This window comes from Belonocnema kinseyi, chromosome 1 (assembly GCF_010883055.1).
Source record: "Belonocnema kinseyi isolate 2016_QV_RU_SX_M_011 chromosome 1, B_treatae_v1, whole genome shotgun sequence".
NCBI lineage: Eukaryota > Metazoa > Arthropoda > Insecta > Hymenoptera > Cynipidae > Belonocnema > Belonocnema kinseyi.
This window is the reverse complement of record NC_046657.1, coordinates 170,384,849-170,400,871: the sequence shown is the minus strand read 5'-3', so window position 1 is coordinate 170,400,871 and position 16,023 is coordinate 170,384,849. Positions and strand designations below refer to the sequence as shown.

General features: G+C 33.7%; 1 protein-coding gene across 2 annotated transcripts in view; it reads left to right on the top strand.

Moving 5' to 3' along the window:
- LOC117182640 (zinc finger CCCH domain-containing protein 13) overlaps positions 1-14,515 on the top strand; it is a 78,043-nt gene extending 63,528 nt beyond the window's left edge. For both annotated transcript variants that reach the window (XM_033375751.1, XM_033375745.1), the window contains exons 3-8: positions 1,536-1,666; positions 6,144-6,362; positions 9,010-9,737; positions 10,126-10,328; positions 10,434-10,599; positions 11,717-14,515. In XM_033375751.1, the coding sequence (XP_033231642.1) occupies positions 1,536-1,666; positions 6,144-6,362; positions 9,010-9,737; positions 10,126-10,328; positions 10,434-10,599; positions 11,717-13,439 (3,170 nt within the window). In that variant the 3' untranslated portion in view covers positions 13,440-14,515. The remainder of the gene's footprint in view (positions 1-1,535; positions 1,667-6,143; positions 6,363-9,009; positions 9,738-10,125; positions 10,329-10,433; positions 10,600-11,716) is intronic.
- Positions 14,516-16,023: the final 1,508 nt, after the last annotated feature.

The following is a 16,023-nucleotide window of genomic DNA, read 5'->3' as shown; positions in this document are numbered from 1 at the left end:
TATATTGTACCATTTTTCATCCATTTAAATTCAAAATGTTGCTAATTTAAACGATTTAAATTTGAAAATAGTCCACTATTAAGTTGTAAAATTTCAGTTTTCAATTTTTTGAAAGTATACAATTTTAAGTATTCCTGTATACAATTTTAATTTGAAATTCTTATTCAAGAACATAAGCAGATTTGTTTATTACACGTTCAAATTAATTATTTGTCCAAGCATTGGTTTAATGATTTTTTCAACTATAAGATACAATTATTAAATTAATATTGAAAAATTCTTCGTAAGATTTAAAAAGTAAGCTAAAAAATATTCAGTTTTTAATGATTTTTTATTCTTTTGAATTGTTTGGAATGCCACTAAACTCTTTCAAATCCCTTTAAATCCTTGTAACTTTCTTAGAATCAACTGAATTCTTCCGAATTCCAAGATATATCTAAATTTATCTGAATAAACTGAATTCCTTGAATTCGCGGAATTTCCTGAATTCTAGGAGCTCCCTGAATTCCATGGACTTTAAAATGATTCAAAGAATTGAAGGAATTCAAGAAATGTTATGAAGTCAGAGAATTCATAAGATTTAAAAGGATTTAAGGGATTTTAAGAATTCAAAGAATTTGCGGAATTTAGAATATTCAAGAAATTCAGAATAGTCGAGGATTTCCGAGAATACAGAAAATTCTGAATATTTCAGGAATTAACGATATCAGAGAATGTAGGGCATTTAGATAATTACGAATTAAAATAATTCCGAGATTTTCAGTGATCCAAAAAATTCGAGGATTTCCAGGAATTCAGGAAAATCAGGGATTTTAAAGAATTCAAGGAACTCAGAGATTTTCAGGAAATCAAGGAATTTGACAAATTGTCATTGCCCTAAATATAAAATCGCCAATTACAAAAAATAAATCAAAATTTATTATTTCAAGTTTTGAAAGCAGCACATTTTTAATTTGAAAGGCTTTAAATTGGATATTGCACCATTTTTAGTTATTGATATTCAAAAAATTTCAATTTGAAACGTTATAAATTTGAGAATGGTCCATTTTCAAGTTGTTAAATTAATTAATTTTCAGTTTTGAATGCTAATTAATGAAATTATCTAAACTGATAAGCTTAGGAATGAAAGCGTTATCATTTGTATAGCCTTTAAAACCTTAACGGTGTACATTGTACAATTTCAAGTATTCTTTATTTACAGGTTATTTAATATCAAAAACTTTGGATTGGAATTTATTCTATTATTTAACGTTTTTAATTTAAAATCTTTTAATTTCAAACGCTTATTCAAGTAACTGAGGACATTATAAGTTAAAATTAATTATTTAACTAATCATTGGTTTTAATTTGTTTTATATTATAAAATATAATATTTTTCAAACAATACAATTTAGAAAGTTTTAGAAATGGAACCAAATAATTCTCAATGTTTGGATACATAAAAAATTTAATTTATAGTACACTGGGCACACTTGTTGATTATTATATATAATTATTGATAAGTGAAGTAAATATTAATGAAAATATTTTTCTAGGTATTCTGTTAGCCACAGCAGTTTCGGGAGCATTGAAGGCCTCAAGACCGAAATTCAAAATTGCCACAACATCGACAACAACGTCAACCGAAGAGCCTCGAGCAGAAGATAACGAAGGTGACGAACTTGAGGTCCGTACATTTTCAATAAATAATTTATTATTTTTATTTAGTTAAATAATTACGATGGCAAATTATAATTTCAGTAACGATATTTATTGTTAAACTTAAAATTAATCTAAATATTTTCCACTTGGGATCAAATAAAGACAATGAAAAGCTGACAGAATGGATACTGAAAAAAAGTAGACTTTTTCTTCGTATTTATAATCTTAGAAAAATCCCTAACGTGGGCGACAAACAATAAAGCAAAATTAAAGAGCAAAATTCTCTGATCTTTACGATAAATAATGGAACTATTTTTTAGACCTATTTCCAAGCTATAAAATAAATAATAAAAAACAGCGAAATTAATATCTCGGACTTTTTTAATTTAAACACTTATAATTATTATTTTTTGCTTGAAAGTCACTAAACATCCCTTTATCTAATCAGATTTCTTATTTTGGACCCTAAAAATAAGTCTTTGCAAGAATTATCCAATAATTATAAATTCTAGAACATAAAACAATTTTTAAAAAAATTTTATTGCATTAAAATTAAATTAAAAAGTTTCCGAAAACATTAAATATACCTATTTAATTTCTACATATACACTTTAGCTTTCCATGCTTTAATTTTAAATTAAATTTTTTAAGCTGTAAGTTCAAATTGTTTAAAAAATTAGATTCAAGCGCCTAAATGTTCGAAACTGATAATTTCCAAAAAAGGTAAAAAAATCTTTATAATTATTACCTCAAAACATTCTTTCTTTCCTAAAATATACTTTAATATTTTTATATGATTCAGAATGTTCTGTTTAATCTTCTGGAATTTTTTAGAAGGTTTTTAAAATATCTCTATCTCTATATTAAAATGCATTTTAATATCCGAGGAATTATTTTACATTTTCAGTTTTAAGAATACTTTCCAAGCCTATTTTTCGATTACGTGACTATTTTATTATCAGTAATAGCCAATGAATTACAAAATTACGACCATTTCATCACGTAACTGTTAACAAACAACAATTATTTGAAACCACTAATAGTTTTTCGTCTAAGTAATAAAGAGGGCATCAAAACCAACATTCTTGCAGGAGAGTGTATAGAGGTTAGAGCAACATTTTTAGCAACTTTTTTTAGCTTCCCTCAAATCATCGGAAGTGGCCTTTATGACCTCCATAAATAACGCTTAACTTTTTTGCGGTCTAATTTCCTATCGGGACATAATTAACATACGTAACATAGCGGAAGATTTTTTGTCGGACTTGTCTCTTAAATATTTTAATGTTTCTCAGAGAAAAATAATTGAAATTTTTTTTAATAAGCGCCTTTTTAATAAAATATACACTTTCTTCCGACTTAGTAAACATTATTCAAATATATTTGAAATAAATAAAGTGAAAGGCATATTTTCATTTATTTAACTGGTTCAACATTTATATAACTTTTTATGCTCTACTTTCGACTATTTGTAAAATGGCAAGGTGTCGAAGAAAGAAAAAGACATGCGGAATGCAGGAAAAATTTATTAACGTTTTTGCAATGTTTTTTTTTGCCAATTAAGTCCTTACTAGAGGAAAGAAAAAAAAGTAACTATACTTACCTATTATCGTTTAAATTATAATCTTCACATTCAATAACACAACAAGATGAATATAAACTAAAAAATAACGTTTTGTTTGAATAATTGTGTGCCTAAGGGACCGTACTTAAATTTCTTAACAGCACAAAGAGAGGGAGGGGGGCTTGAGACATTTTGTTACAATTTGTTAAGGAGGGGCAAGGGGCTCTTTCTCTCAAGTACGTAATTTTTACAAATTCGCAATAACTTTTTCCTAAGGATTATCTTTTTACTCTTGAATTATATTATTTGTTTGAAAATTTAACATTATTTTTAAATGGATATCCTTTTTGGTTGAAAATTAAACTCTTTTGTAAAATATTGGCGTTTTTGGTCTAAAAATCCACCACTTTTCGTAGAAAATGAAACTTTTGTTCAAAATTCATATTTTGTTGCTGATAAGTCCAGGAAATCTTTTTTGAATGAAAATTATTTGTTCTGAAAATTTGTCTTTTTGACTAATAATTTCATCTTTTCAAGTAAAAATATTGCATCTTTCTTCAGTAAAAATATTACTATTTCTTAGAAAATTTTCGTTCTGCTTAAAATTCTTATTTTTGCGTTGAAAAGTCAATTGAAATCTTTTTGAATGAAAATTCAAATTTTTTGTTTTGGAAATTTGTCTTTTTGATTTAAAAATTCTCTTGTTTTAGCAGAAAATTAATTTTTGTTGCACAAAAATGTAACTGTTTGGTTGAAAATTTAACAATCTTGTCAGAAGGTCATACTTTTTGGTTAAAAATTCGACTATTTATCAGAAAATTAACTTATTGCTTACAATTCTCATTTTTGTGTTGGAAAGTGAACCGAAATCTTCTTTGAATAAAAATTCAACTATTTTTCGAAGGCTTTTTTTCATTTATCTAGGTTATGAGAAATTTTATCTTTCTGGAAGCAAAATCCAATTGTAGGGTTAGAAATTAAAAACTTTTTTAAAAATTTGTTTTTTTTTATTTTAAAGTTCACCTGCTTTAGCAGAAATTACATCTTTATTGGATAAAAATATAACTGTTTGATTGAAAATTCAACAATTTTGTTAAAAATTCATCCTTTTTGCGTGATAATTCGGCTCTTTTGTTGAATTTTAACTATATTGTAGAAAATTTACTTCTGGTTTAAATTTAATATTTTGGTATTGTAAAGAGAACAGAAATATTTTCTGCTTGAAAATTCCACTATTATTTTAAAAATTCTTTTTTTTTTAGAAATTTCAAGAGAGTCTTAAAAGAAATTTCATCTTTTATTTGATAAAAATTTCACTATTTTGTTGAAAATAAAACGATTTTACTAAAAAACCATACTTTTTGGGTTGAAAATTCTACTCTTTTTTTAAAAATGTATATTTTTTTTTAATTTGTATTTTGGTGTTGAAAAATGAACTTCAATCTTTTCTGTATGTAACTTCAACTTTAAAAAAATGTCGTTGTTTATCGACAATACATCTGCTTTACGTAGTTCGTTCATCTTTCTTAGATAAAAATGCAACTACTTGGTTGAGAATTCAACTATTTTGTTAAAAATGCATCTTTTTTGGTTGAAAAAATTCGTCTTTTTAGATTAAAAATTCGATTTTTTCGTAAAAACTTATTTTTGGTTTAAAATTCAACTTTTTTTTATTCATCTGTTTTAAGAGAAAAATTTCGTCTTTTTTATACAAATGGAAGTATTTTGCAAAGAATTGAACAATGTTGTTAAAAAGTCATTTTTGTATTCAAGTCATTTTTTAAATTTTAAATTCAATTTTTCTTTCGTAGAAACTTATTTCCCGTTTAAAAATTCATATTTTCATCGTAAAATGTCAACTTAAATCTTTATTAACAGAAAATACAACATTTTTTTGAAATTTTATATTTTCGATTTGAAAATTCAACTACTTGGGCAAACGTTAAACTACGTTGTGAAAAATATATTCTTTTGATTGAATGCTAATGTCTTCGTTTGAAAATTTAACTGTTCAGTGTAAAAGCCTTTCTTATAATAAAAAATTAATTTTTAACTGAAAATTTAACTTTTCAATTTTTTGAAACTCATCTTTTTTAGGTAAAAAATCTCTTTTTTGGAAAAAAATTAATTTCATGGTTTTTAATTTAATTTCTGTTGCTTAAGAATGCATCAGTTTCGTAGAAAGTTCTTTTTTTCTGAAAAATCGTATTTTTAATTAAAAATATAGTTTTTGTAAAGAAAATTCATCTTTTGTCTTGAAGGTTTAACAATTTAGATATAATTTAATTTTTTTCTTGTTTGAAAACCTTGTATTTGTTGAAAATTTGTCTTTTTGCTTTTAAAATTCTTGTTTTTTAAAAATAAATTTCACCTTTATGACTGAAATATAAGCTATGACACTTTTTTGTTGAAAATTTATCTTTTTAGATTGAAAATACAACAAGAAATACGACAAAATATAACAAGTCTTTGAATATTAATTACCAAGGAAAATGAAAAATTAGTCAAGGAAAAATCAGGGAATTTTGAAAATGAATTTCTCGGATACCCTGCCGAATTCTAGTAGCAATAACTAACAAAAAATTTCTGGAAACTGAAAATTATGTACAGTGAGAGGGGGAGGGGTGCATATTTTGTTAGGGTTTGTTACAGGGGGTGCGGGGAGGACTTAAATAGGACCTATAATCCGTTGCGTAATTTAAGTACAGCCCCTAAGGGAAACACTATCTTTTTCGAGAACTCGCAAATACGTAACTCTTCCATAACTTTGGAATAATGGAAAGGGAAATCAGTAATAAAGTAAACTTTTATGAGAATGTAATTTTTAACTAGTGTGCTATTTTCTGAGCTGATGATTTATCAGTGTTCAAAAATACATTTTGCCATAAAATAAAATTATTTAGATGCTTCGGAAGCTAATAAATGATTTTACATTTTTCAGGATCCAACGTCACTATCAAATGAAGGAAATGGTACCACAGGCCACACCTTAACGGGAATTCCCCAAATCGACTACATCTGGGATCCAAATTTACCACGTGAATTAAATGGGTATAATCTCAGTGAATATCCATTTTACAACAGCATGCCAGAGGACATCGATTTTAAATGCGATGGACTTCATGATGGATTTTACGCTAGTGTTCCTCATAAATGCCAGGTAATTTTAATTCACATATTTAAATTTATTTCTCAATAGTGTTTCTTTCCTCTTAGCTTGAAATTATTTCTATAAGTATATCAACTACAATTTTATAACAAAATACTTTGCAAAAGTTTCTTGCGTTTTTAGTGAAACTTTTTAACATTTCAAAGAAAACGAAATTGTATAATCTTGGAAGCAATACAAATAGGCAGTGCAAAAGTCATAGGGTCATAGGGAAAGCCATAAGTCGCGGCTCTGTAAAGGCTAATGTATCGTTACGGAACGTTAATCGCCAACAGAAATGACTCGCGGCAACACGTCGTCGGAAATTATGAGCAAGAGGATTTTACATGTCTATTCCAACACTGGAGTATAATTTATTGTCCAATTTCAATATCTAAACTGACATTCACTGCCTTATTTTTTTCGAATGGTCTTAAAGTTTACGTAACTTTGGTTTATTGGTTTTATAATATAAGTAGCCTTAAATTGCAAATTTTCTTCTCCCTACAGCTAAATTAGATACTTTTCGATTCCTTTATGATTTAGAAATTAGCTTAAGATTGTATATTTCAATCCGTTTCGAATAAAATACATAACAAAAGTAATCAGCCGTTCGGCTTGGCGGCAGTCATTTTTCCAGCCACGTGATGCAAGTGCCAATAAACTATTGTTTGATGCATTACTTCCTTAATACGGTGGACTACAGCTAAGATATCTAAATTACACAATAATTTAACTCTAAAAGTACATCAATGTAAACTATTTGTATACTATGTATTGGTGAAAGTATTTCAATTAAATGTTGTTGGTATATCATTAGGAATGAAAACACGAAAATCCCTAGTAAGGTCTTCTTTCTACACAGGCTAATTTTTTCCCAACTGGCAATTAGGAAGGACTTGTAATCCTCATTAGTGTAATCCTAATAAAGTTAGTGTGCAATAACCACTAAATATATTTTTAGACAAATCGAAGCAGGTCCTAAAATGCTATGCTGCCTGGTACACCGTGTGCAGTTCGGATTTCACAGTATGAAGGCCGATATTAAAAAGTGTGAAGTAGAAAATTAACTCATTTTGTTAGCTGAAATGTTTGTTTATAATTGTTTATTTATCACACGTGAAAAAAGGTGTGTTGGCTTATCCTTGTAGTGCGAAGTTTGAAATATTTTAGGCCCTGAATGAAAGTTTCTCTGCAAATTTTAAAACACAAAGTAGAACAAGCAGAAGGTGTCGACTCATCCGCAGTGATAGTGAATATCTAGATACGGTCGCTATTTCACACGTCGTTAGGTTAGAAAATGCCACGGATAGATGCTTTGGAAAGAATGTTTTCAACTTGAAATGGAGATGTCTCTTCTTATCTTTCAATTTCGAATAATAGCCCATGAATATTTAATTTCAAGCCTGAAGATGGAAACAAGGATAAACTTCGACTTGAAGATATGTCTTTTTTCCATGCAATCTATAAACTTCCGGTTCTTGATTATGTTAGTGGAAGATATTTCCAGATCGAGAAAGCGATAGTGAGTGCTTCCGCTTAATGTCGTTGATGATTCCTCGCCTTTGAGAGGCAGCGAAGCGATCCAACCATTGTCATGCAAATATCGAGAGTTTAGCGAGTGATCTTTGACAGATACATGAAGCATCTCTGAAAGTGAAGGCGAAGAAAGAAAGCGAAATTCGTAAAAGTGCGTTGTACATACATTTTTCTGATTCTCATTTTCGAGCCTTTTTCGATAAATTGAAAAACGTGAGTGTCCATCCACGTTGAAACTTGGGCAATTACGCGCACACTTGTCTGGTGAGAAAGCTGCCGCTTGTCACAGGCATGAACTCGATTAAAAATATGGTGAAATAGTCATCTGTACGTAGCTGGAGATTCTTCTTACACAGAACCGCCGATAACTAGACCGATATAGAAAATAACGCGACGTTAGTAGAATACGCGACCTTGTTAATAGTTAGAAGTGTGGTATAAGCATCGCTAAGTGCTTTATCGCCACTGCACAGTCGGGGCCGTGAATGAAACTGATGATCTTTTATGAGCTGTCTTCAAATTAGCATTCATAAATACGATTTATAAACTTAATAATCAACGTGGAAATCTATGAAAAGAATGTCTGTAATGGCTTTATTCAGATAACACAGTTTAATACATAGCCATCACGATTTGGTATGTAATTCTGATGTTTTCGCAATAAATTATTACGCTTTCGGGCCACTCTTCAATTTTCACAGAGCACTTTTTTATTGCAATGGTCATGAATTAGTTACATATTATTTGGAATGTAAATTTGGTAGATACTTTGTATGATTTTCAGGTGCATTTGTAACAACAGGAATAAAGAACTTAATATCGATTTTGTAACAATTCCTAATTCCAATTTATCAATAATGACTTCGATATTATGATTTGGCACATATTTCCTACATTTTGGCTGTACATTACTGCAATGTGTTAGGTAGTTCTTACGATTTGCTAGCGATATCTATTTTGAGCCAACACATTCTTTTTCAGTTTTGTCCTGAATTATGTCAAAAATAGGACGCAATTCGTCTGGTAATTCGTAACTATAGTTTAAAATGGCCTGTTCCAATTAAATTAAAAATGAAACTCACTTAATCATTTTCTGATACTAAACTCGTTTTTATTGCAGGTCTACCATCACTGTCTATACGGCACTCGATATGATTTCCTCTGTGCGAACTTCACCGCCTTCGACCAAAAAACCTTTATTTGCCACTTCGTATCTGAAGTAGACTGCGTAAACTCGAAGAAATACTGGCACAGAAATGATGCTCTTTATCAAGCAGCGACGACGACCACTTCCTCCACCACCACTACAACGACCACAACAACCTTACCACCGCCGACCGCAACATCCTTAGGTCGTGCCGCATCTCGAGATAGGGAACCTGGAAGAAGAAGAAGACCTTTCAGAAGGCGTCCGGCCTACGATTATTATGAGGATTATTACGATGAAGAGTATGATCGAGGTAGGCCTCGTGGATATGATAGAAGAGAATATGATGATTATGAGGACAGAAAGTACAGACGGGATAGAGAGAGGGATCGAGATTATCGGGATAGAGACTTGGCTCGACCTAGGGATCCGGTACGACCAAGGGAACCAGATATACCTTTAAGGGATGAGAGGGAGAAGGACAGTGAGAAAACTCCCAGAGAGAGATTTCCAGCGAGACCTAATAGGAGGAATCCGTTGATGGGTGGAAAAGATCCTGTGGAAGAAAATCCTAGGATTAGGAACAGAGACCATGACAGTGCGCCGAGAAGCAAGGATATAGAGGATGCAGAATTGGATGAACGCAGGGGTTTGGATTCAAGGACTAAAGATGAGGATGATGATCGATATTCCGACAAGAGGTGAGATTTCTAATGGCTATCACAGTTCAGGTCTCAAATAGTACCTTATTTCTAATCTCTCTATTCACGTAAGAGGTGAGATTTCAGATAGCTATGATAACTGAGGACTCGTGAGTCCTGAAATAAAGTACCACTTCCTTTGAAGACTTTGAAGCTAATTGTGAAATTAGTTGCCTGACTCTACATCCTGAGGCGTCCATTAACATTTCTTGTGCATCAATCTTAATTTAAATAGTTAAAAATTTGCTTTCAATTCAATGCTTCTTTACAAACAATAGTCATTCTTTTGAAATTAAGTTTGCATTCAAGGTTACATTCTCTTTTTATTAACTACCAAGAGAGAGAAAAGAAAGTATCGTTTTTCATGTTTTATCTTTTTAAAAATCAGGTTCAAAGACGATTACGAAGATAAAGATACAGGTCCGACGGCTACTGCGTCCAATGGAAATACAGAGGGACTTGTAAAACCCGCTGCGCCAAGTAGTTCAGTTTACGCAAGGCCACGGGCACCCCCGAAAATCCGTAGACCAGTTCCACTTGCTGAACAGGACCGATTCGCCTACAAGGTCACCTCCACCCAACCGGCCATAGGTAAACAACCTAGACTCTATTATAAATATCTATTACGTTGGAGAGTGTTCTATATTTAAGATTTAAATTTGTACCCATCAATTACTAACCATAGTATAATTTCAGAGGAGGGCCGGAGAAGGCCAGTTGATCCTCCCCTGGTAGATGACTATTATGATGATGAACTTGAGGATATCAGACCTCGCCGACCTATTAGGAGGAGGCCTGCAATTAGGGAACGTGATAGAAATTTCTACGAAACGAGAGATAGAGATCTAGAACGTCCCTACAGGTAAGGTAACGTACACGACACGCTTGAAACTTAAACCGCCGATCATCGCAACCACCATTAATTCAGAACATTTACAAGCTCACAACACTCCCCAGATTGGAACACTCTACTTCGTCAGCTATAGGGTATTTCAAAGAAAGTGAACTGATTTTTGAATTCGATTTTCGATTTTGGGGAATGCTTAAGGGCATGTGACACGTCTAAATACCTATATTACCGACCTCACTTTTTCAGTTCACTGGATGTTTTTTTGAACCTAAGAACTTTTTTTGTAAATAAAATATCGAGCTGAAACTTTGGAAAATGTATTAGAGTACAATAAAGTACGCTTAGGTACTGCATTTTGATAGGAACTTTACTGAAAATTATTTCATCTTTTTTCTGAACCTCGACATTTTTTGAACGTTCGAACTTTTTTTATACATAAATTATCGGTTTCAAACTTTGAGAAATGCAAGAGCCGAAAGAAAACTACGTTTAAGTGCAAAGCTTAATGATAAAAGATGTAAAAAAAATTTCAACTATCAATTCCGTCGGCATCAGCCGGTAACGTTGTACACGAAAATACAAACCCTCTAGAGCCTCGTCTAGTGGCCGCCAGGGTTCGTATTTTCGTGTACAACGTTTTCGGCTGATGCCGATGGAATTGATAGTTGAAATATTTTTTTTTACATCTTTTATTATTAATATTTGTACTTAAACGTAGTTTTCTTTCGGCTCTTGCATTTCTCGAAGTTTGAGACCGATATTTTATGTATAAACAAAGTTAGAACGTTCTAAAAATTTCGAGGTTCAGAAAAAAGATGAAATAATTTTCAGTGAAATTCCTGCCAAAATGCAGTACCTAAACGTACTTCATTGTACTCTTATACATTCTCCAAAGTTTCAGCTCGATATTTTATTTACAAAAAAAATTCCTAGGTTCAAAAAAACTTTCAGTGAACTGATAAAGTGAGGTCGGTAATATAGGTATTTAGCTGTGTCACATGCCCTTAATGAATAAATAAAAAAAATATTTCGAATCAGATACCCATTACTGAAATCACACATTCACATTTATATAACTATGCACTAAGTTTTGAATCATGTGATGTAATGAGACTTGACTCTTTCATAGAACGAGGTACCGTGACGAGGAGGATGACGTGCGACTGAGGAAGCACCCTGAACGCCCCAGGGATCGTTATTACGACCGAGAACGAGGACTAGAGCGTGGCCGAGATCGATCACTGGATCGTGGGAAGGACAGAAATCCGGAAAAAGTGGCAGAGCGTGAGAAAGAACGAACAATCAACCGGTCTCAGGAATCGGAAAGACCAAACCTGGCTCGACCATCAAATCGTGAAAGGGAATTTGATCGCTTCAAGTCAAGGACAAAAGACCCGCAGGAATCAATCGAGCCCACGCAACGTACTAACATATACGACAGAACCACCACTTCTACAACTACCACAACCAGCACAACCACAAGCACCCCAAGTTCTCCAAAGCCAATCAAGGAGCAAGGTAACTACGAATACCCTGCAGTTCATCAAGAGCATTCTAGAACTTCAAAATATAAATCTACTCACGTTACTGAAGCAGAGGAATCTACTACTAGAGATTTGCCTGAAAAATACTGGAGACCTACGCAAAAGCCAGATCTTCTAGAGAAAGAAGAGGAAGATGAATATGAAGCAGAGTACTATGATGAAGAGGAACCAGTGACAACTTCGCCACCAAGGACAGCCATTAGGATCGTAAAAAGACCTTTCCTTCCTTCAAGAGGTGGAAATCCCAACCCTAGAGGACTTTTGCCTGTAGGTTCAAAGGCAGCTGGTGGAAAGGACGAAGCTAAACCAGAAATAGATTACCGTGAGGAGCAGAAGTCTAAGGACACTTCGGATGATAAGCATGATTACAATGCTTATAAAGTAATTCAAATAGATATGCTGCACAAAATACCCGAAGAACATGAATCTAGTGCAAGGAGTCAGAACAGAAGACCAGAAGAAAACTTGCACAAGAAACCAGAGGAGCCGGTTCAAAGAAGACAGGAGGAGACCGTTCAGAGAAGACCTGAGGAGCCAGTACAAAGGCGCCCTGAAGAACCAATTCAAAGAAGGCCTGAAGAGATAACACACAGAAGACCTGATGAGCACAGGCAGAGAAGACCTGATCAACCAATGCAAAGGAGGCCTGAAGATTATCAAAGACATCCTGAGGAACAAAGACGCCCCGAAGACCATCAAAGCAGATCTGAGGAATCTCATCAAAGACGACCCGAAGAAATTTCTCAGGGAAAAGCAACACCCAATTGGTCGGTGGACTACCAAATCCAAAATACAGATCAAGTATTTCCAACATCTTCAAGCTCACCACTACGGAATAGCGGACGTGTCATTCCCGTGACTGAACCTCCCAGTCATTATTCCAAGGAGGATCATGATCAGCCGACTGGGCCCGGAAATTACAGAGTAAAGCAGCGCTTAAACGAAGTAACGCGACTTCAGGATATTCCAGAGAGTGAATACGATGTGGCCTTAAACGAGGCACTCACTCCGTCTTTGAACCAGGATGCAAACCTGCCTAGTGGTTTTATTCTTCCTCTGCATAGACAGATAGGTAGAGATGCGATTCTGCAGCCTTCAGAAGACTCTTTCAAGTTTTCGAGACCTATTCAACAGCAGCAACAGAAATCCTTTGTGCCAAGTCCTCCCTTTGTCCAACCAGCTGCAATATCGAGGAGCAACAATGAAAGACCGAAAACTGTATACTACAGAACTCCAGAGCCGGCACATATTGCAGGGAACCAGTATAGACAACCGAGAGGACAATGGTATGATTACACAGGATATTGAAGATTTGGAAGAATAGACTAAATGAAAGGTCTTTCACCAGTAGGAATCAGTGAAGCAGAAGGACCTTAAAAGGAAATTTTGTGGATTGATTAGAAGAGAGCTGGTAAAAGGGATGTCTAGCAATTTAAAAAATTGTAATAAGATCCATCTGATGCTGAAGAACAGAAGTGTCGAACTATTTTATGGGGTATTCTGCTTCAGATTTAAGACGATAAAGAAATGATGACTTCTCAAAATCAATTTAAGTTCTCCTGCTTCTAGCCCCAAAATTTGGCTGCTGAGAAAAACTAGTAGGAATTCCCGAGTCATTAAAGTATTATAGCAAAAGGAAAGAATTATTGCCAGCAGCATTTTTTAAGACCTTGATTCAAGTGTGAGACTTGGTGACATAATTGGAACAAATATACTCAAGAGAATTTCTCTTGAATGCGCTGTTTGACATTAAGTATTATTTGTCTAGTTCTCAGAGAACGATGCTTCACTCAGCATTTTAGAGATTAATTTCGCATGTGCTGTGAATATTTTTCTTACAAAAGAAAGTATACATTACGCGTGCGCAATATATCTGTTTAATTAAAGAGCACGTATGCGCAATTTTATAAAAAGAATGTATGTTAAGAATGCGCAATAGATCCTATTGTTAAAAAACATAGATAAAGCAGCATCTTTGCACGCATTCGCAAAAGATAGTTTTGTATGAATGCATGAATGGAAAAAAATCGACTTCAAATCGTCTGTGTCGTAACTAAAATTGAAGATATTGTCAATAATCTTCTTAAGCAGAGATTTTCTGTCAGACTAAAATTATTTTCTAATAGGTTTAAGAGTAGAATCACTTCGGAGAGAGCGTGTAACTTCGAAGGCGTTTGTACTTTTTAATGAAACTTTGTAAATATACATTGATTCACGACTGTTTTCTGAACCCTTATGTTAAATTATTCTCTGCGAGGGATCCAACAACTGCGTCGATCATGTATCATTCCCTGGACACCACAAATAGTGTGAAGATTGCCACACTGAGTCTTCCGCGAGTAGACGTCCTACTTATTGTAAATTATGTACCTAATAAGATCTTTAGAAAAAGATTTCTGTCTCCTCATTTTACACCCCCAAGATAGGTATTTGTGATATAAGTATTTATAACCATAGTGATGACAAGTTCGGGTAGTTGAGGAGCAGTGACATCCCGTGCCCCCCCCCCCCCCCCCCCCCCGGACACTAAGAATCAATGAAAATAAGTAGACCTACAAATCCCTGGCAGCGACTGTTTCCAAGTCCTGCATCCTCCAATGAAAGATGCACATGCGTATTCCAAGTTAACCTGCGCCTAAACGCTGCTGAGTCAAAATTTTACCTAACTTTTCTGTTATGGTGTATTTACACGCCTGTTTACTGGTCGCCAGTCTGCCGAAAAGTCATAAGAGTGAAAGAGACAGAAAGCGAAAAATTAAAAGAAAAGTACCCCCATCTCTTTCACTTTTATGATTTTTCTGCTGGCTGACGACCAGTCGACAGGCGTGTAAATACACCATTGTTCGTCAGGTATTTGCATGAATAGATTTTCTCCGTGCACGTATATTACTACTTTATCCAACAATTGACCGAGAAAATTACCCCTCAAAGGCTGCCCTAAAATACAGTCGAACCTGGATTCTATCAACCACCGAAATGGTGAACTACTTCACATCTGGTGCCCCCACCAGGCCACCACTAGTCGCTCTAATTTGTTTTCACATTTGTGCAGATAATGCGCAGATTCAAAACATCCGCTGTTACTTATTGCTGCGGATATGTCTACTGCGCAACTTCACTTCTTTGAACGACCTCGATAACGTGAACAGATCCCTCGAAAAGTTGATAGAATCGCGGTCCGACTATAGTAACAGGAACCCCTGTCCTGCGTCCCTTTGAGACTGAAGTGAAAACTGCTGCGCCAAATAAAGTCATCGGCAGTATGATTTTACGATTCGCAAACCTGTGGGTTAAGTTAATAGTGAACAGATTTCGAACCGCCGGATCCGAGACATGTCACATGGTGGGGGTACATAACGTCACTGGGGGTTGTAGAGGAACGGCTGGCGGTAGATTTAAATTTTCTTCAAATAATGTTGGGTTTCGCAGATTTATTTCAAGAACCTTCATTTATATTTATACATATAAATAAGCACGTAGTATAATATATTATTCTCGAGCTTCTTTTGCGTTATAAATATACAATGGGGTTTTTATTATTTTATAAATATTTCTCAGATGAATGGATTTTTAAAGTAATTCATGGTTATTGTTGGTGGATTCGTATAAAGTCTCACAAGAAATACCTAAGTTATACTTGACGACGAAGATACACTTTAAAGTTTCTATTGCGAATTGAGTTTCTCTAAGGAGAAAATTGTATCATTCATGAAAAAATTCGCTCTGTGGGGGCATTAGTCCCAGAAAGACACAAGCATTATTCTACAACTTTCTGAACATTAGAAAATGGTACATGATACGAGGGTAGTTCAATAAGTCCTTAGAATGACCAACATATGGCGCGCGAATCGCTCCAAATCATCTGTTTTCAGTCAGCACCACTCCCGACTAG